A 22,105-nucleotide genomic window follows, 5' to 3' on the forward strand; every position below is an offset into this window, starting at 1 on the left:
GATGATGACCATCCGTGTCTAAACACATTCAGGTTTTTCTCTTACCTCTGATGTTTAGAGGACAGAATTAAATAATCAGACTTGCAGAAACACAGCAGGAAGTTAAAAACTGCTAAAAAAAAGAGAAAGTGCTTAAGTCAGAGTAGGTACCATTCAGTGAAAAACGGTGAGGAAGGAAAGCACATACACAATCAGGTTGTGTAGCTTGACACATTTATTGATTAAAAAGATTTTTACAGTTTTTGAAATGTGCTGCACTGATAGCTTGTGAGTTGAAACTGATGATTGCCTTGCTCCTTAGAAACTATTACAGCAGCTTAAACATTGGTATGCCACAGGTATTTGACAACAGGAGACAAAGACAGTTTACATTTTGCAACAGTTTTTCTGAATGCTGTAAACACTAAAGTCAAATCAATTTTCCTCATTCAGAGGCTTCAGCTCCCTTTTATGTATGTTTCTGTGAAAATGCTCAGAGATGGGTGATGGGAATTATGTAAAGGACACCAAAAGGAATAAATGTGGCTAGTTCAGGTGAAAGTCTAAGAGGTAAGAGCAAAGTCCCCTAAGCATTTTCATTCTTAGTAAGGCGCAGGTGTGAACTAACAGCTAAAACATAACAGGAGTATTTCAAGATAAAAAATAATTTTTTTAGAAAAGTTAGTATTAGAGAGTTTCTTCCTGGCCTAGCTATACACTTAAGAAGCTGATACTGCACATGAAAGGCCAGTGACGAAGCTTCCCACTTCTGCAGGTTACTTTTTGTCACTCTTCTGTGCTTTCCAGGCTTTCTTCATGGGAGACGCAGGACTTCTGCCTTGAAACTGATCGTATCTTGTAACAGTGGACACGCCATCCACAAACTTGGTCTTGTAGAGGACATTTGCATTGTTAAACATGCCATCCTTCAGGGACACCACAATGAACTAAAACAAACCAGAAAGCTAAAGGTAAATGCTGCCATCCGAATAAAGACTTTAAGCAACACTAGAAAAGGCTTCTAAAATCAGGATTCCTTTTACTTTATCTGGCCAGTATCTTGGTGGTAATTCTTCGAAAAGCATTCTAAACACGCATGGGACGCCTGTGATACTCACCACAACAGAGTACCCCTTCTTGGTGCATCAATCCGTGGAAACAATGTTGCCACATATCCTGGAAGAATGCAGCATCTTCCACAGTCTAAAGACACTGCTCAAAATATTTTACAATACTGGTAACTAACGTTTCCCTTCTCTCTGTCATCACTTGGAACGATCACATCCTACCACCACACAGATAGGTACTGCCTTTCACTCGGAGCAGTAAGCTTCTTGAGTTCTACAGACTGTTTTTCATCCACAGGCCAGTGATACAGAGATTCTTTCCACTAGGGCCTGTGGCTTATGTCAACAGGGTCAAAAATAAAATATTTTTAAAGCTCAGGTTAAAGAACTCTAGCAAAACAAACAACTCGGGATGTGGGTCATGCCTGAAATTAATCATATCACAGACATTCTTCCCAATTGCTTCCTCTTTTGTAGCCACTGCACCAACGGCATACATTAAAGCGTGATGCTCAGAAGTTTCACAGTTGCCGTATCATCAGTGTAACTTCCAGTTGAAACAACTTAGAAGTAACACATCCATCTCTGGAATAAAATACCCGAACATCTGAGACCCCTCAAGTGTCAGACTGCCTCTGAAAATGACAAAGTGCGTAAACAGATGATCACAGCAGTTCCAAGACCATACCTGCGAGTGCTTGAAATGAGTATGCAGCATCTGCCCAATGTTCTGGGTATGGGAGAGATCAAGCGCTGCATCCACTTCATCCAAGATGTAAATTGGGGCAGGTTTGAAGAGGAGCATGGCCAAGATCAAGGACAAGGCCACCAATGATCTACCAGAGAGAACAAGAAAGTCATGTTTTACCCTCTGGTTTGAGGGGCTTTTGTGGCAGCAGTTGTGTGGTACAAACAAAACGCCCTCTCAGAAGCGGGCTCATGCTGTGAGTTCTGCAGAGACAGAATGACAGCTTCTGCCACGACTTCTCATTTCAAATCGTGAAGCCTTCTGCCAGTGGTGGCAAACGTTACTTACTCTTTTATCGGAAGATCAGGTTAGCTGAGTGATGATACTTAAAATCATGCTGTTGCTTTACCCATTTTCAATGCTGAACTTTGCAGTGCTGTTTTTCAACGTACAGTTGTTGAAGCATTCTGTCCTTCAGAAAGTTCTGTATCTCTGCCACGCCTCTTCCTAAATTCTGTTTCTGCTTTTCAGTTTGTTAGATTTTTCCTTAGAAGTTGCAAAGGAGCACATACCCTACACGGTAGCTGTAACCACTGGGGAAGAAAACTGTCACGATGACGCTACTTTGACACCAGGGCAGAACCTGTCTATATAGATTTTTGAGATTACAGCTCAAAGGCTCGAGCATTTAATCCAACAGTACCTCAGTACCACCTAGAGTTAACTGCTGTTTTCTCACCACCCAATTAATTTTTTGTCACTTCTCCACGGAGTGAAGTTTTGTTTGTTAACATATGCCAAGCAATCCATCGTTCTAAGTCAGATTCCTCTCTGAGCAAACTGAATTTATAAAGCTTTCAACATTTAGGGAGGCTGGAAGGCGACAAGAGTCCCTAACTTGGCTAGAAAAAAAGATTAATTTTTTGCTTTTCTGACTATAATTAGCTAGACATACCAATCACACACACAACTGCAATGTAAGACAAACAAGAAAACCCCACAAAGTTCACCCACCTTTGTCCTCCACTAAGCTCTGATAAGTTTTCCTTCCAGGTGTTTCCTAAGGCAATTCTGAACTCCAGGCCATCCAAGATGTTCTGGGTCTTAGAGGCTACCAGCATGGCCTTGGCTCCTGGTAGCAGCATTGAGAAAATTGAACCAAAGTCTTCATTCACCTGGCAGTCAGACCGTAAGAGACGTATGTACGTGCTTCGAATCAAGGGCACACAGAGCTGAAGTCTTAGTGGTAAGCTGCACCACACTCTGAACATCTTGCCCAGTTTAACCCAATGACTTCTTATGTCTTGAAGATTAGCACATACAGGATAGTGAGAAAGTGTCAGCACATGGAAAATGCTATTTTCTCTGCACTGAAAATAGAAGCAACATGGAAGGACACATACATAGAGAGAGGACACCTTACACTAAGCATTTTAGAAGGATCAAATGAAAGAAATAATTAGAAGGCTTCTTTATGGTATCAGCCGTGGAAATGGTTATGCCCTTCCTCAGATTTACGATCTGGTAAATGGTGATTTCTCCCACTTAAAGGACTATTAAAAATATAAGCGCCTTGTAAGAGGCACACATTGGCATCCTCCCCACCCCTTTTCTTCCCAGGATTTCTTAAGCAATGTTCAGCTATTGGATGGGAAGCAACTTTGTAAACACAGATTAAAATCTCCTAGGTCAAGGAATGCACCTGAGAACATGCTTATTCCACCATCCTTGACTCTTTTAAATAGAATTTGCTAGTTTTTACCAAACACGATTTTGCAATGAAAAGGTACCATTCTTTCAGTGGTATCCTGAGTACGGGCAGTAATAATTAAAACCAATACTCCATTTGTGAGCAATTTTATCTTGGATATAATTGACTTTCTCAAAGGCCAAAAAGTACAAGTTCTCCTGGTAGAGCAGAAAAGAATGTGTCAAGAGCTTTCCGTGTAGAAAGGGAAAATTTCACACCTTTTTTTGTAGTTCATATGAGAGAACTAGTAAGGCGGCAGAGTGCTTAGGTTACAGAAACAGCTGCTGCTCTGTTCCAGTATTACCTGTCCTACCAGTGACAGGAGCAGTAGCCCAGGTCCACAGCCCCACGCTGTACAGGGCTACACAGAACCAGATTAACTCCAATCAAATACTAGTTTAAGCAAACAAAAATGGACTGTATCACTGTTTTGTCCAACTTCCACATGAGCGACAATGATTTCAGCATGCCAGTAGCTTAACCTTGCTTAAATTTTTGTGGGCACTAAACAGGAATTGTAAAGTAGTTCTGCAGGTGCAGCTGTATCTCATTTGATACCCGAAAATGTAAAATTTCCATTTACTAGAGTGATTGTAATTAAACTAAAGTAGATCCTTGCTGTTTTGAGAAGGCAGGACAGCTCTAAGATAGAGAGGCTCCTAAATAATTCTACCCCAGACAGCTCGGCCTTGGGAGGGCAGATGCACCAAGCTACAGAGATAACGAGGCACCAAGAGGGCAACAAGACCGGAGCAAAACAACCTGGAAGGACACGGTATACGTAATCTTAGAACTGAGTCTGCGCAGAAACAAAGGTCAGCCAGCGGACACTGTGATGAGGAGTATGAGCCTTCATCATGGGACCCCCAAAGACCACCCAAGGATGCTAACAGACATGCGTGTAAGACATTAACATCGGCTAATTAGTTCGTGGGAAAGTCATGAATATGCTAAGCATTTCTTGGAAACATAATGACTATGTATATTGTGACTGTATTTAACCTGAAATGACACGGTGTTTGGTGCGCACGTTTGGGGGAGAGATCCCCCGTGTGCCCGGCGCCGTAATAAAGAATACCTGCTTAATAGTCCGACTATTGAGTCTTCGACTCCGGCTTTTCACGGCATCGTCATAATTCTCAGAGAATTCAAGTCTTATTCTCAAAAGTAGTATCAAACAGCAGAAAAAGTGTTGTTTTGTAATTTAAACACTAGACAAGGGAAATCAGATCTCGAAAAGGCATACTCTTTTTTCCCCCATGGAAAAAGGCAAAACTGTAATCTAAAATAAATATGATCCTTTGCTAAAATATTAAGACTAGATTGTAAAGTGTCATACCTTCTTCCAAGCAATATGTAAAGCTTCATTTTTCTTGTGGTCAAGCTCTTCAATGGCTGCAAGAATTTTTGCCTTGTCATTCTCTACAATTCTTCTTTTCTTCATTAAGTCATTGTACTGGTGCAGTGAGAAGAAAAGATTGATTTCAATGAACATTGTGCTCAAACACATTTTGTGCTACTCTTACAAGTTCCACTGTTTATCATTTTTGTAACTATGAAATAGCCATTAAGCAGAAGACTGAAATCCAAAGCATTCATTTAGCTATACGCAGGATTTAAGTTTTATGGTATTATTTGCAAATTAAAGCATTAGAATTTTCAACAATGGGCAAAGGGGAAGACCAACATTACTCTGTAACCTAACCAGGTTACTTATGTTTCATTTGCTTTTCCTTAGAAGAAAGTATGCTTCCAGAGGCTGACAGGAAGAACAGGCCAATTCTAATTATTAAACAAGATTAGAAAAGTTGAAGTGTCAGTCAGTGGACTGTTTTGAGATAATCCTGGAATACCCTTATGATACAGATGAATTCGAGACAACCCTGGTACATCTTCAAGATGAACAGGTTTTTGACCTGCAACCTTTAATAAAGTATGTGATTCTCAGATACTGCAATGGATACCAAAAAGCCTGTCTGGTGCTGCTGCTGCCAACTTAGGATGGACGGGGTTAGGGAGGAATGGAATTGTCCCTTTGACCATCCAAACTCAAGATCATGCATAACCTAGAAAACTAGAGCACAAGTGAATAGTTCAAAATGCAAGAATAGTTTAAAAGACATAGCAAAAGGTTTCCTGCTATCTCACGAAGGTTTAGTTTTATTTTTATTGCATTCAGAGATAGACCATATGAAAATATAAAGCTACATTATACGTAACACCATATACTCAACCTGCCCAGTCTTTAAAGGTTAAAGCCCAGAATGTTTACCCTCTCCTCAGTCTCAGAAAGCATATTCATAGCTCTCATGTTTACGTTCCTTCCCAGCTTGTCTTTTTTCTCCTGCAATTTCTGCAGCTTCTCATCTGCTTCTTTAGGATCGTTAGTGTTGAAGTCATAGACTGTGTTTGGCTGACCAAAAAGTGGTCTCTCTGAAGCTATCCACTCGTACTTTTCCAGCATTTTGGTCACCTGTAAACAGAAAGATATGCTGAAGCGCATCTCCCCCCCCTTCTCAAATGTGAAAATTTACGATAAAATAAACTACAATAAACTACGCTACATCCTGAAGTTACTCTACAACATTAATTCTTCTATCCCAACACAGCACACGTGTACCTTTACAGTGGTTCACATGATTTCCGAGACTGTGTGTGAACACAGATTTCACATCTACCCATACATATATGAGTTTTCACACATACCCATCACATGTGCTTGGAACACATTTTTCTATACCTTGACTAAGCCACTGTCATTAAATCTTGGGATTAGCTGCTTTAATTCATTACCTAATTTGTCCATATAGTCAGAATGTTCTTCTCGTTGATCACCTTCTCACTGTAATCTACTCATAGTCCATACTGATAACCTCTGGTACAACTTAAAATTTCCACCCCCTTCTTATGGAATAAAACTTTTCAGATCAAGAGCTGCAAATATCATAGTGCCTATTAAGAACAAATGCCATTTCCTTTGCACATGGCAAGGGAAATAACCATTCTTTGTCACAAGCTGCAAGGGAAAGCACAGTTCTGAAATACCTTGGCAGCAGCATCAGCGGTCTCTTGTTGATGTTTGCTGATGTTGTGTTCTAATGCTTTAATCTTAAACTGCGATTCATTATTTTGTTCTCTGTATTTTACAACCTTGGCAAATTTGGCTTTAATTGCATTACTCTGTAATGAAATTACTTCCTTTTGCTTGGCCAGGTCCTGCTGCGATTTCTCTACAGATTCCTAAAAAGCAAATCAAACAGCCATTTATTAGGTTCTTTTAAAGGTTGGTGTTAGACAGTTGTTAGAAGAGAAGGACACAGCAAGGAAGGAGAAAAAATACACACGTGGTAATGAATCACAGAAGGGCAGGCGTTGGAAGGGACCTCTGGGGATCATCCAGCCCAACTCCCCCACCGAAGCAGGGTCACCTACAGCAGGCTGCATAGGACCGCGTCCAGGCAGGTCTTGAATATCTCCAGAGAAGGAGACTCCACAACCTCCCTGGGCAGCCTGTTCCAGAGCTCCGTCACCCTCAGAGGGAAGAAGTTCTTCCTCATGTTCAGACGGAACTTCCTGTGCCTCAGTTTGTGCCCATTGCCCCTTGTCCTGTCGCTGGGCACCACTGAAAAGAGTCTGGCCCCAGCCTCCTGACACCCACCCGTGAGATATTTATAGGCATTTATTAGGTCCCCTCGCAGCCTTCTCTTCTCCAGGCTGAACAAGCCCAGCTCTCTCAGCCTTTCCTCACACGAGAGATGCTCCAGTCCTCTCACCATCCTCGTAGCCCTCCGCTGGACTGAAGCCAAAAAATAACCACCTAGGCTAAACTTAATTGAGTACTGGCAAGAAAATCCAAACAAAACAACACACATTACAATTTGACCTTTAGGGGATCATATTTTTAGTCAGATCCACACAGATAATGAAACACAGTATTCGCTTTTACCTTTGTCTTAGACACCTCAGCTGTCATGGCATCAACCTGCTCCTGGTAGGACTTGATTGCTTTATCAGAAGCCTCTATCTGTTGTTCATAGGAAGCCTGTTCTTGTTTTAGCTCTTCAAGTTCCAGAACTAAAGCTTCAACTTCCTAGAGACATGTTTTCAAATTTATTGCAGTTATACTTAAATGGAAAGAAGTAAGATTCAGTTTGATGTAGTAAATGCTGTAGCAAATTAACAGTAGCCATTCTTCAGCAAGGCAACAATCTCAAAGAATCAGCAATTTCTACATCAATGACTACAGAGTAATATGTTAAGTTCCAAAACTGACAGTATTAAAACTTCAGGAGAATCAAACTTTCTGATTACTGCAACTACTTTTGACATTGAGAAATTTGCCAACCGTGGTTAAATTTTACCTGCTGCTTTTCTTTCATTTTTTTGCTTGAAGTGTCTGCCGCCTTCTTCACACCATCTAGATTCTGCTGGGCATTTTTTAGTTCTTTTTCACATTCTGCTTCTGCATTTTTCATTTTATTCTCCAATACTTTGTATTTGTCTTCTGCTTTCTTTTGGTTCTCTTCAGTTTGCTTTAATGTCTCTTCACACTCCGCTGAATTAACAAGTACAGTACTGAGACTGAGCATTGTTCTTATCTTTAAATTTACACCCTCTACTCCAACTGAAATAAATGAGTCTTGGCCTCTAACAGAAAAAAGTGGTTTTATGTTTGCTAGTTACTGAAGTCAGCTATTTCAATGATCTTGTTACCAGATATTGGTAGGGCACCAAACAAACAACTAGTCATTAAAATTAATGAAGATAAGCCTTTTTTTAGCTCTTTTTGTTTTTTACAGGGGCAAGTATATGCCAAATCATACGCTCAGGAAGTAATTAATCAGGTGGCTGCCTAATAAGACATCACCTCATCCCTAGAATACTATGGCTACGTATGTATCACTTCTGTCCATCTTTTTTCTTTAGATGTTTTAGTTCTTGCTGCATTTGCTTACTTTTACATTTTTCCTTAGCTATACAAAGAGTCCTTCTTTCCAATGCTTTCTTGTTATGCAAACTATTTATATTGCTAATGTTAAGTATCTACAGAAACAGATGGCTTGGAAAAAACAAAGAGTACTCAAATACGGGATTAAATCAATTTTAAAACTTCCCTGCAAACCCATTTTCCCTTTTATTATATAGTATATAAAACACTTAATAAGAATATAGCCTTCACTACAAGAGAATGATCAACCTTATGTGAATCACTTCCATGCAAGTCTACCACGATTCTGTATTTGTTACATATTGCAAAATATAAAGCTAGTATTTTCAAAGCGAAAAATATTTTTTCTTCAGCAAAGATTCCACTACTCAAACAGCCAAGTATCCATCTTGTTCTCAGCAATTAGTTTTCAGTTAAAAGATTAAGAACACATTTGTCACCAATGGTTTTCTTCAGGGCGAGCAGCTCTTCCTCATGTTTGTGATACGCACTTTGGCAAAGCTGCGTTTGCAACACCTCTGCTTCCTCAGACTTCATCTCCCACTGCTGCTTGAGTTGCTGGTACCTTTGAAGACAGTTGTGATATACACTGCTATAATAAAGGGTACCCAGCACTTCAGTTTCCAAGTTGAAGTATGTACATACAGAAATAACTAGATAAATAAATACTTATATTCCTATTCTAATGTGAGGTACAATGATGAGTACAGTACAAATAAGCTCAAAAGCATTAAAGTCTTGACATAATTTCTTTAACAGCAATCATGAAGTTTGTGCATACGTAAGTTATAATATCTATATATATAATAACTCCTGGTTATGTTGCCCAAATAAGGTGCAATTTGGCAACAGTTCAGAGCTCACTTTTTTCCAGCTGGCAGCGTGACAGATGCTAGGCTGAAGCATTAAAGAAAATACATATACAAGTAAAACTTGTTTCTTCCTTTTGGTCGTATTTCTGGAAGTGTACTAAACTCAAAAGAATTTGAAAAATAAATCCAGCTAGTAGATTTATTTCTGCTGCACATTACACAACACTACCTCCTTATGAGACTTTTACAGAAGTGACAAAACCTATTTTTATATTCCATCTTTTAAAAAGATCTTCAGTAACTGAGTAGCTGAAGATCAAATATACTTGAAATTATTCAGTTCAAATCCTTGCAGCAGTATCACTCAGATATTCCCCTTCATTTTCTTGGGAGAAAAATATGAGCTATCACAAACCCCAGTTCTGTATGGGTGTTACAAAATATGACTGGAACAGATCCACTCTTCATGTGGACTTCATGAAACTCTGGAAAACTTCAAGTGATTTCAAGCAGATCATCACTGTAGGCCATTTTTTTCCCTGCATTACCCAAAATAAAGTTTTCTTGTGTGTGTTATCCAAAACTAAATTTGCTTGTTGATTGCTGTACTTACAAATTAAACTGGTGGAGAAGAGAGGGAGGAGGGAGGAAGGGAATAATTTTCTGCACATTACATTCTCCGCAGGCCCTATGCCCTCCAGAAATACTTCTTTACATTACACTTACTCAGTTATATAAAAGAAGCGATAGGGCAAACCTTACTTTTCAGCAACATCCTTCAAGCTTGCCAGTTCATTCTCTACAGTCTCAAGTTCAGATTCCTTTGCCTTGAGTTCTGTTTGAACGTCTTTCATTTCTTGAAGTTTAGACAATATTGGTGCAGCCTGTGAGCACGCACCTGTTCAGTGAAAAAAAAGCAAAGTCAAGCTAACTGGAATTACACTAGTTGATTCACCACTGGCAAATAGCAAATTCTAAACGTTAACAATGATGCAGGTTGATGATATGTTTTAGTTAAAAAACAGAAAGTCAGCTAGGCTAAAGTTACAGTAGTTCTCAGTGGAAAAAGACTACCTCTTCTGTTACAGAATCTAGTTCTGCAGACTTTGAATACTACACATGCATTTCCTGTGAAATCAATTAACTTTTCATAACTTACGAGACTACCTCAATTAATTATAAATTACTTTTTAAAAATGCTTGAATTCAAAGCATTTCTCCTTCCAAGCAGATTACATAGTCAAACAAAATTTAAGGATTTAAAATCTAAACTACTTTATGCAAATAGTTTGCCATTAATTTTTTAAGTCTAATCAATCTATTTCAGCTCAAGACTGACAAATCTTTGCTCAAATAGATCATGTTATCTCCAGCATGAGTCTAAACAAAAAGGTTACTGCTCATTTTTATAAAAAACATGCCGAGCTGTAAACAAATCAACAGATACACAGTATTATTATATGAAAAAAAAAACAAACAACCGCAATTACCTCCATGCAAAGTACCCTGAGGGTCAAACACGTCTCCATCAAGCGTTACACTTTTTGTCATTATCCTTTTGTCAAAGGTCACTTTTTTAGCATTATCCATGTTATTACAGACCAGTGTTGTTCCAAAGACATATTCCATTGCTTTCTGCAGTTCAGACTCGTATCCAACTAGAGAAAGGGCTAAATGCAAGTTATCAAGACCAGCCTAGAAATCAAATGAAATGCAATTAGTATGCCTTAAGTTGTAAGAATTTTCAAATTTAGTATCTGTCTTCTCTTGATAAAAACTTTCTAAAAACATCATTAGATTTGAAAACAATTTCAGTTAAAAGTGAAATATTTAATATCTATTTAAACACCACATAGCTGAAAGGATACAAAGAAAAAAAATTAAAATCAAGATACCCTCAAATCCTATAGAAATTCTTATTGGTATAGCCACTAAGCTGCCCATGTCTTTAGCAAAGAAACAAAATAAAAAAGGTACACAAACAAAATAATGTCAATGTGTATTTATTCACATACCAAGGATTGGGCCAACTTGACAGTGTCTTGTCCAACACACCTGGCTGAAATTTTGTTTAGTGGAATGATGGTGTACCGGCGCTTTAGTTCACCCCTTTCTAAAAGCTTTTTTCCAGTAACCTCAAAACAAGAAGAGTTACAAAACATACCTAAATATATAACTGATTTTGTAAAGTAAGACATTAGGGCATTGCAAGAGGAATATATTGTTGACCACAACTATGCATGACTCTCTAGATCTAATTTAAACATGTATGTGATACAAACCACCTCTTCAGCACTCAGTAAGAATGCACATGCTTGCTAACCCTGAACATCATCATTTAGGAGTTCTGTGCTAAAGTAATAAACATACCTCTGTGTCCACAACAATGTTATAGAGTTTCCCTCCAGCCACCGCTTCTAGGGCTTTTGCTTTGGACAGATCTTTCACAGTGACGAGACACACAACAGGGCCTTTCACACAGTTTGGATCCCAATTTTTTTCTGGATCCCTTAAAATAAATTTGAATTATAATAATCACATGTTTGTTTCTCTCCCACACATCTTCAAGGATCTATATTTAAAAACTCATACTGCTTATTATGTTGGCATAAGAAATTCTAAATTCTATCCGGAAAAAATACGCAGATAATGGTTAATTTAAATACTCCCGGACAAGAGACTTCCCAATGAAGAGTCAGCTACAAAGTCTTTAGAGAAATCTAGTCACAGTCCTCAGGCAGGACTCTGAAAAGTAATGACTACATATTTTTTCAGTTTAGACCTTTGGATTCTACAGTTTTAGCTACTGAAGTTGAGTTATGGCTTGCAAACACTATCATACAAAACTTTTAAAATTCAGTGATTTTGAGAAGGCTGTCATTTAAGAATGACTGTATCATTTTCCCTGCTGTCCATTAATTCATTTAACATTTCCTGACTTCCCCCACCCCCCCTTCACTTGCATCGCAGGTAAGATAGTCATTATTCACTGGCACTAAAAGGAAAGCAACAGCTGAGCAACCTGATGGAGTTATCCTCCAAGTCCCATAAGCCAGGCACAAAATGCCCCAACAAGCACTTTCAAGTATCTTTTAGAATCACATTGAGCTCTTACTTGTATTCAAACTGGAGATTAGGAAACTTTGCCATTAAGCCTTCATATAATCCTCTCAGTTGGCTGATGTCACGAGTCAATGTCTTCTTTTTTGCTAAAAGGGCTGCTTCTTTCTCTTCTACAAACATCCAGAGCATAGAAATATTTCAGCTAAAAACTGGTACGTTACACTGTTCATATACATTTATGTAAAGAATACCTCATCAAAAGACTTTCTGAAATTCTTTGTAGATTTCCAGTTTAGACAAATTAACACCATTCACAATACCAAAGATGCAAAGAAAGAGTTTAAAGTCTGATGTGCTTCTCTGAATGTCATTCTGGAATATCAGTTTACAGTTTTGAATAACTTCTGCAAAAAATATTACCTGGAATGAGCAATGAACTTTAACAAGTGTTTTAGGGAAGGAAAAGCAGGAAGGAATAGGGAGGTTGGTCACTTTTTCCATCTCCTCCAAAGGCCAGTAGACTGGGGGGGGCAAGAGGTTGGGAGGGGACACAACCAGAACAGCTGACCCAAGCGATATTCCACACCACATGAAGTCATGCCCAGCAATAAAACCTCAGAGAAAGGAGGAGGGCAGGGGGCATTCATTACTAAGGTGTTTGTCTTCCAGACCAGATGCTATGCTTACTGAAGTCCTACTTCCCAGGAAGCGGCTGGACATCACCTGCTGAGAAGTGGACAGTAAATATTTTTGTTTTCCTTTGCTTATGTGTCAGACCGAGCTAATGCCAGCTGGCTCCAAGACGGACCCATTGCTGGCCAAAGCCAAGGCCATCAGTGACAATGGTAGCGCCTCTGGGATAACATAGTTAAGAAGGGGGAAAAAAGCTGCTGCACAACAGCAACTGCAGCTGGAGAGAGGAGTGAGAATGTGTGAGAGAAACAACTCTGCATACACCAAGGTTAATGAAGGAGGGGGAAGGAGGTGCTCCAGGCACTGGAGCAGAGGTTCCTCTGCAGCCCATGGAGTAGACCATGGTGGGGCAGGCTGTGTCCCTGCAGCCCATGGAGGTCCATGGTGGAGCGGATCTCCACCTGCAGCCCGGGCAGGACTCCATGTCGGAGCAGGGAGGCCCCTGAGGGAGGCTGTGAATCCATGAGGAGCCCACACTGGAGCAGATTTTCTGGCAGGACCTGTGATCCTGTGGCAGAGCCACACTGGAGCAGTCTGTTCCTGAAACACTGCACCCCGTGGAAAGGACCCAGGCTGGAGTAGTTCGTGAAGAACTGCAGCCTGTGGGAAGGACTCACGTTGGAGCAGTTCATGGAGGACTGTCATCCATGGGAGGGTCCCCATGCTGTAGCAGGGAAGAATGTGATGAGGGAGTTGCAAACGCAATGCATAACAAACTGACTGTAACCCCAATTCCCTTTCCCTTGTGCCACATGGGGGGAGGAGGTAGAGAAGATCAGGAGTGAAGCTGAGCCTGGGAAGAAGGGAGGGGTGGGGGGGAAAGGTGTTTTAAGGTTTCTTCCGATTTCTCATTACCCTACTCTGACTTTTGATTTGCAATCAATTACTTTCCCCAAGTCAAGTCTGTTTCACCTGTGACAGTAATTGGCAAATGATCTCCCTGTACTTATCTCGACCCAAGAGCCTTTTGTTGTACTTTCTCTCCCCTGTCCAGCTGAAGAGGGGCAGTGACAGAGCAGCTTTGGTGGGCACCTGACGTCCAGCCAGGGTTAACCCACCACATTTCTATATTCCTTTTCAGATTCCCCCAGAATTATGCACCAGAAGTCTGTACACACCTTTATAGTTCAGCTTCTTCATTCCGTTCTCTAATTTTTCTTTTGCTTTTCTGACAGCTTGAAGTGCTTCTTGGCTTTTCTTGTAGCTTCCATCCATCTTTTTAACTTCATCTTGTTTTGTCTTTAACTGTTGTTGTGCATAATTCAACTTCATTTGAGCCTATAAGGAGCAAGAAAATATAGAACCTGAAGATCTTCAAAGAGACACTTGCAGGTGCAGATTTAGAACACTTGCACCAACAAGGTGCTCATGTAATTTGTAGAAGTTTCCACTGGTCACAACTGCCAAAAAGCAGCCTTGGCTTTTGAAAATAAGGGCACATGTGATTTGGAAATAAGAAAATAAATCATGCGTTTGGATGCAGTAACTCATATTAGCACATGAATAGAGTCCAAGAAGAAACAAGGTAAAATAATGTGGGACACAGCTGTCCTTGTTATTTTCCCCAAGTGAGACAAGTAAGGTGTACTCTCAACTCTGAAAATTTAAATTCCACTATGAGAACTACCCCAGCAGAGGCTTCCTATCTTACAGCAAAAGAAGTGGCATTTGTTTCAGCCATGAGACTAACACACAATTTAACTAAGGAGAAAACAAGTTTCTTCTGAACTCTCCATTCAGACATCTTTAGTAAAACTTCATGGAGTCAAAATATAGTAAATCTCTACAGTATGAATGCATATCATGGACAGCAGTTTTAATTTGTTCCTATCTAATACTGTCAGTCATTTTAGCACTGTGAGTCCTGCTTCATGTCTCAAATGCCAGTTCCTATACTTCCTCACAGCAATGTTAGAGCTTTTCCCTATTTGTCTATACTGACACAAGGATTTTATTTTTTTAAATGACCTGTTTTACCAAAAAGTCACCTTAATGCATATGCCAACTTGTAAAACATCTTGCATAGCTATTCTGCAAATCTTTTCACTGACCTTTCAAGAGTGTGTCATTTGATTTTCAGATAATTTTCAAAAGAAGCAGAAAGGCTGGTTTGAGATAGGAAAAGCTTTTGTTCTTACCTGTTTAGCCTCTGTTACTGCTTTGCTGATTTCATTTTTGCACGTCATCATCTGTCCAGCAAGAGTAGCTTCTTCCCCATTGTCACTGCTGGACAAGCCAGCAGACACAGCATTAAAATGCTGTTGTGCTGCAGCTAAAGCATCTGCATTTTTTGTGCTTGCTTCCTGTAAAGCATTTAGCTCTCCCTCCATCTTCTTTAATTCTTTCTCCTTTGACACTAATGCTTTAGAATCCTTTAGCACAACAATGAACAAAAACAAAAAAGGAAGAGAGACCCTGAGTCCCATTAACTTTAAACTCACGTTGTTTAGATGAGGAGCTATGAGTAGTTTTGTCAACTACATTTCTATGACCCTGTGTCAGATTTTGTGATCTTACAATCTGTCTTTGCATGCTTTGAAGTATGTGCTTGCCCCATGAGTGCACTGAAGATCTACAGAAAGATTCAATACAGGAAGAGATGATAACTGCCCAAGAACTATGAGAAATAGCTCTTTCTTTCCAATATCTAAAAACTAAAGTATTCTTCTTCCTCTTGCATAAAAAAAACCATCAACGGCCAGAAATACACAGTGTAGAAGTTTCTCCTTTAATTTTTAAAAATACCGTACGTCCAGAAAGCATAATACTTCCAAACATATATGAATCTCTCCTGACCTTACCAGAAAGTTGGCAACCATAAAGAGTTACACCTTCTTCGTATATGTGTCACATTTGTTTCTAATAGGAACCTACTGTCTATGCTGCACAAATCAAATAACGTCCTTACCATTTGTTACTGCTTTCCTGATTTAATTGTTGCAAATCACAGGATTTTTCTTAACATAATAGGTAAGAAAAAACAGCTGTCCCCCTCAATCTGAATTAATTTACTGTTTAAAGAAAATTATATACAAAGGTCTTACCTCCTGCATACTTTTTACCAGTTCTTTGTACTTATTCTCTTCACTTTTTAAGTTTTGCTTCTTCAGATCAAGGGCACTTTGTGCTCTAGTATTACTTCTTTGAATTTCTGAAAGAGCATCTTCCAGTGAACGGAGCGTACCACCAACTTCCTAAAATCAGAAACAGAGGAAATTTAATTTAGCCTAAGAAACTGATGCAGCATTTGTAATCTTTCACCCTCTGTTCACAACTATATGTAGAAGAGATAACTGCCTGCTTGACCAGATATTTAAGACTGAATGCAAACAGGTCAGAACATCTTTTCCCTCTAAAATTCAAACTAACTTGAAGCCACTACTGAAGCCCCACATCGTCCCATATCATGGGACACTGTCCCTGAACAAAAGCTGTATTTAGGCAACCAAAGACCCTATGGGCTGTCCTGTATCTAACCAAATTTACAGCCCCCAAAACTGAGGTCAGTACTGATTTCTGTTGAACACAAGTTTCCTACTTGAAGTGTATTTGTTTTGAGACATCAACAAAAAGGGAGGAAAAGTCTCTGGCAAAACTTACAACTGAATGCACAGAATGGAAACATGATGGCAAACAGTTTCTATTCATCAGTTATTATTCATTTACACAGATTGGAAGTAAAGCATTCCAGACAAATGAAAACTTTAAATGTATGTCTTTCAACAATAGCTAAGAATAAGAATGAGCAGTGTATAATCTAAACAACCCACCAGAAGATAAAAACTCAAGGGTATATTATCTGTAAATGTAATTCCCTTCTCATACAACTCATTGTATGCAGATACTCTGACAAGCAAGACTGTTCTTACTTACCTCATCCCTTTTTTTTTCCATCTCTGCTATTTCTTCATTAAGCTGTCTCAACTTCTTTTCATTTTCAGCAATTGATTCCAAAAGCTTCTCTACATCAGCCTGCGTTTCCTTCAATATTTCAGCGGAGGATAGCTTTGTCTCTTCAGCCAGAACAAACTGATAAGCTATATAGAGGCGGCTTAAATGTTCTATTGCTCGTACTACTTTTTGGTATTCTAGATAGGATGCTCGTTCCTGAAGGGACAGAATCACAGAATCACAGAATCACAGAATAGTAGGGGTTGGAAGGGACCTCTGTGGGTCATCTAGTCCAACCCCCCTGCCGAAGCAGGGTCACCTACAGTAGGCTGCACAGGATCTTGTCCAGGCGGGTCTTGAATATCTCCAGAGAAGGAGACTCCACAACCTCCCTGGGCAGCCTGTTCCAGTGCTCCGTCACCCTCAGAGGGAAGAAGTTCCTCCTCATGTTCAGACGGAACTTCCTGTGCCTCAGTTTGTGCCCATTGCCCCTTGTCCTGTCACTGGGCACCACTGAAAAGAGCTTGGCCCCATCCTCCTGACACCCACCCTTCAGATATTTGTAGGCATTTATAAGGTCCCCTCGCAGCCTTCTCTTCTTCAGGCTGAACAAGCCCAGCTCCCTCAACCTCTCCTCGTAGTGGAGATGCTCCAGTCCCCTCACCATCCTTGTAGCCCTGACAGCAATAAGAAAAACCCTCTAAAATTTGATGGACGAATAATATTAAGTAGGACTGTTACAGAAATGTTCTAACAACTTCTACTAACATTATTAATTGTAGGTAAGAGGAAGGATTCCCCATGTTAAGTAACAGATTTGGTATTGTACATTGAAGGCCTGCTTAGGAAAATCTTAGATAAAACAATATATGCATAATTGATTGTATAGCAGAAATATCATTTAACACAAGTTTTTTTCAAAACTAATTTTTATCTTCTTTTTTTATCTAGGTCTCTTGTTTTTTTCCTTCTCCCTACATTCCCCTCTGGAGAACCTGAATGTCACATTTTCTGTATTTGGACAGAAGATAAAATTTATCTCTTAGAAGATTCTACAAAGCTTGAAATCATGCTCTTGTTTTAGCCACCACATACTGGTTCAGGGTAGCTGAAAGTATTTTTTCAGTACTTTAGGGGCCCTACCGCTTTTGTAATTTTTCCATACCTCTCTCAGTTTCTGTAAAGTTGGAGTGATCTCGTCATTTAAGACCTGAAACACAAAACAGATGATCAGATTTTTAAAACTTTTATAGGTCTAAGCATGAATACTTAGTTCCAGGTGCAGAAAGTAAGTATTCTAGGACTTAGAAACCACACTACACTAGTTATTCAGTTATCTTTAACAAACACAAAAAATAAAGGATACTTTCCAACATGTAGTACCATTCGAATTTCTCTCAGTTTTTCTTCCTTCTTCTCGATGGTTTTCTGGGCAGTTATTTTTTTGCATTCATACATCCTCATACCAGCTGCTTCTTCAACCATAGCTAAAATCTAAAATAATGTGACAAAAACTGTATGTTTCTTCTTATATTAGATAGGTTCAACTCAAAACTGAGTTAAACATCTCATCTCCCTCCAATACCCTTTATTTTTGCTCTCCATCCCCTGTCCCATCCCCCCCATAGTGATTCTTGTAATAAAAAACAAAATCAGCAAAACTTCAGACAAAAAACTCCCACAACTTTCTTACCTCTGGCGGCTTCATATTTAGAACTTTGGTAATTCGTCCCTGGTGACAGAATGATAAAACAAGAATGGTGGTTGCGTACCACACAACAGTAAAAAAACAAACCAAACCAAAACCCTAAACCCAAAAAACCCCACTCATTTTTATATGTCACATCATAAACTCAGACGTGGTTCTCTTCTCTTTTTTCGCTAGAAGGATACCCTCATTACTCAATTGTTTTGCTCTTGAAAGTTCAAACCAGGCACTTCTTCATGCAGCAAGCTTGAAATGGCCCTTATATCTTCTCTTAGGCTTAACCTCCACATTGCTAACATCATCTTAAAGGAATAATGTACATATTTTGTTCTAGAGTCTTACTGAGTTTCTGATGTTGAATGAGCTCTTAATCATAAACTGGGTTTTTTTGAGATTTAGCTCACATGTTGGAGGGCTGGACTAGATGACCCACAGAGGTCCCTTCCAACCCCTACCATTCTGTGATTCTGTGATTCTGTAACTAGGGGAAAGCAGAATAGGTGCAAAACTGCCCTTACTCCCCTCCTCCTCCCCCCCTAAGCTGGGACAGTTCCATCTAAAACAGTAAATACTGCTCTGTTTTATTATTCCTTGCAAGTATTTCAGGGATTTGTCTAGTCCCTGTGTTTATGTTTCTACGGGCCTTTTCAATTTGTCAGCTCTTCCTTTGTTAATTGTGGTTTAAGAAAGCAGGTATCTCAACTTCATTCAAAATATGGTCTAACATGGAACACACATAACAGGAAACAAAAATCTCTGTCTTTTTAGCACAATAATAAATGTGACACCCATCTGTTAAAGAGACAAAAAGGAAAATAAAATTGGAATATATTTCAGAAAAAGCTTGCTACCTGAGGGGTACACAAGGTCTTGTGCAATAAGACACACATGTTTTGGGGTTAAACTATGCTGCAGTGTAAATCTTCACTACTTAACAGACATTTGATTTTTACTTGATAAGAAGTTGCTTTTCTTTGACTAGGAAATGAACTGTTCTTCTGCTGTCTATCCTGTCTCAAATTCAGTGCAACTTCTATTCTTTTTGCATTTTATAAAAATGCACACAATACCTGCATAATGAGAAAGTGAGGGTTATTGACATTGAGTCCAACAGAACAGAAGAGATCCTGCACACGAGCATTGGTAGCATTCACACCATTGATAAGATACTTATTTCTACCTCCAACGACAATCTGGAGAAGAAAAATAAACAGAAGAAACTTTGACTGATTTAAACATGACTTCATATTATGAGAATAGAAGCTGTCATAAAGAATAAAAATCTGAGCAAATCCCATGTTTATAGCTTTGCATACACATCTGTATGTGTGCTACACAGAATCAAAACAGATCTTGCTGAAGAGACATTTAAAATATCTAAATAAAACACAAGAAATATCAGTCATTGAGGGCAATATTGACAAGAAAACTTCCAAATTCCACAAGTTTATAGGTTTTTTTGTGGTTTTTTTTTAAACTTGGGAGACAGCCTCATAAGATAAGGTTCCTTTGTTCTTGGAGACCAAATCTAAAACACAGTTTATATATTAAGAGGGAAATACGAAAGCAGAAGAAAAAGCTACAAAATAAAAAATTATAACTTGCTTTAGGAACATTATTTCATTATTATGTTTCTGTGCAAGTCTATAGGAAACATTATTTATATAATATATTTAGCAACATTAAACTTATTACCCAAGTAACTCCAACTTTTTAATCTAGTACACTGGATCTACCTCTACAGTTTGTGTTACTAACTACACTGTAGAAGCACTGCTTCAATTGCAAAGACTCAGGAACTTTAAAAATTACCTTTTTTTTTTTTCCTCCTTGGAAAGTCATTCCGTTGAGCATGGTAAAAAGGTATATAGGTTACTAAGAAATATAAATATTACTCACCTGCCTAGTGACGGTGATCTCATTGTTAGCTTCAAATCCCAGTGGACTTACTTTCTTGTCAGAATTATCAAAGGTAATAGACACAATGGCTTTAGTAACTCCAGCTTGCCCATTTTTATAAACTAGATCTTGGAAGTTGGCAGCTCGCACCTAAATCCATGGAACAGATAAATAAATTTTTGAAATAAATTTAGCACACAGCTTCATTACACTACTGCAGGTTTTGGAGAAATGAATGAAAGAAATACAAATCTAGCTGTAGATTTAAGAGTTCAAATGAGAGACTGACACACGGGAGCTGCAAGGTACTAGCATTGTAAAACCACATGCAGAGCATGCCAGTCAGTTGTAGTGAGCCAGCTAATTGTTTCTGCAAGAGATTCCTGACAAAAACTGAATTTTTGGAAAAAAAAAGGAAAATGCCAGATGACTAGTTCTGTCACCAGTACGTTTACTTAAAGAGCATTTATTATTCATGATGCAGTTCACAGGGTAACAACTCAGACAGCGTTCCTTGGAGGTTTGTTGGCTTTGCCTACAATTACAGCAGGGAGGAAATAAAATCAGCTGAAAACACACATTCAAACTGATCTCAACACACAGAGGTTTTTTTATAAGAATAAAGCCAACATATCTTTAAAATAGCAGGCACTGCATGAAAACCAGCTTTTTTTTTTTTCTGATGAACCAGCTGGCCAAATTGTAAGACCTAACGCAGAAGTGAAAAGTTTATTACAAATAAACAAGTTAGTGCTTTTAACTGTAAAAGATCTTTGGCTTGAGGCTGCTACCTTTTAAGCGAGTATTTTCAGTCTAATCTTCTCAGTTGCATACTTTGAACTACTGTAGTACATTGATGAAACTGTAACTCAGTCTTCATGTAAGAATGAGCAACAATTACAGAGACACGGTTTTACGTTAATGAAAAATCCAAATAAATGAAACTTTTGTTTTTTTTTTAATAGAAGCACCACTTCGGGTCTTCCACCGGAGATTACTCAAGAGAGTAATACCAAACGCTGCTGACAGAAGAAAGACCTTTCTTAAATAACCCTCTCTCTTTACCTGTGACAGATTGGTGATTCCCAACAGGAAACAGATCGAGTCCAAGACATTAGACTTGCCACTACCATTCAAGCCAGTAATGGCATTGAATAACCGGTCAAAGCCACGAATTTCAGTCCTCTGAGCATAGGATTTAAATCCCTCAAGAACAATCGACTTGATGTACATCTTCTCTATGTTCCCAAGTGACCTGACAAGGCACTCCTCCCAGGAATACGAAGCAAGGTAGCCAGATTATAATCCTACAGATTTCAATGGGGAAAAAGAAAAAAAGCAAACGAATCATACCGCATGCCAAACTAAATGTGTGAGAAAATAGAAAGAACACGTCTTTTACAACAAAAAGACGACGCATTCATATACAGATAATTCCAAGCAGGCCTCCGATGCAGGAAGCACCTCAACAAAAACCTCTACTTCAACACTTACAAGCGACGTGACTTCACACACCGTTCCTATGAAGACTGCGGCACAGCCCGGGTTCCTCAGGGAGCTGACCGTTAGCCCGCCCGCCGACGGAGGAAGGGGAAGGGCCTGGGTCT

General features: G+C 39.1%; 1 protein-coding gene across 1 annotated transcript; it reads right to left on the reverse strand.

Annotated features, from left to right (window-relative positions):
- Nucleotides 1-259: 259 nt before the first annotated feature.
- On the reverse strand, nt 260-21,731 carry SMC2 (structural maintenance of chromosomes 2). Its single transcript, XM_009944393.2, has 24 exons — nt 21,564-21,731; nt 20,499-20,648; nt 19,670-19,792; nt 18,585-18,623; nt 18,275-18,385; nt 18,057-18,101; nt 16,874-17,107; nt 16,045-16,194; nt 15,139-15,372; nt 14,119-14,278; nt 12,360-12,477; nt 11,615-11,753; nt 11,260-11,379; nt 10,735-10,939; nt 10,007-10,142; nt 8,873-8,997; nt 7,846-8,039; nt 7,431-7,574; nt 6,530-6,724; nt 5,757-5,957; nt 4,824-4,940; nt 2,749-2,909; nt 1,735-1,882; nt 260-926 (listed from the first exon to the last, which is right to left on the reverse strand). The coding sequence occupies exons 1-24, from the start codon at nt 21,729-21,731 to the stop codon at nt 756-758; spliced, it is 3,588 nt and encodes a 1,195-aa protein (XP_009942695.1). The 3' UTR covers nt 260-755.
- Nucleotides 21,732-22,105: the final 374 nt, after the last annotated feature.

This window comes from Opisthocomus hoazin, chromosome Z (assembly GCF_030867145.1).
Source record: "Opisthocomus hoazin isolate bOpiHoa1 chromosome Z, bOpiHoa1.hap1, whole genome shotgun sequence".
NCBI classification, from domain to species: domain Eukaryota; kingdom Metazoa; phylum Chordata; class Aves; order Opisthocomiformes; family Opisthocomidae; genus Opisthocomus; species Opisthocomus hoazin.

What these genes read in the sequence shown, in the direction of transcription:
- SMC2 (XM_009944393.2), bottom strand. Translation starts at nt 21,731, where the DNA reads ATGTACATCAAGTCGATTGTTCTTGAGGGATTTAAATCCTATGCTCAG. An exon ending in AGATCACCGTCACTAGGCAG is followed by an intron (nt 19,793 to 20,498) that starts GTGAGTAATATT and finishes TTTCTTCTCCAG; the next exon opens with ATTGTCGTTGGAGGTAGAAA. An exon ending in TGGTAAAAAGTATGCAGGAG is followed by an intron (nt 15,373 to 16,044) that starts GTAAGACCTTTG and finishes GTTGTGCTAAAG; the next exon opens with GATTCTAAAGCATTAGTGTC.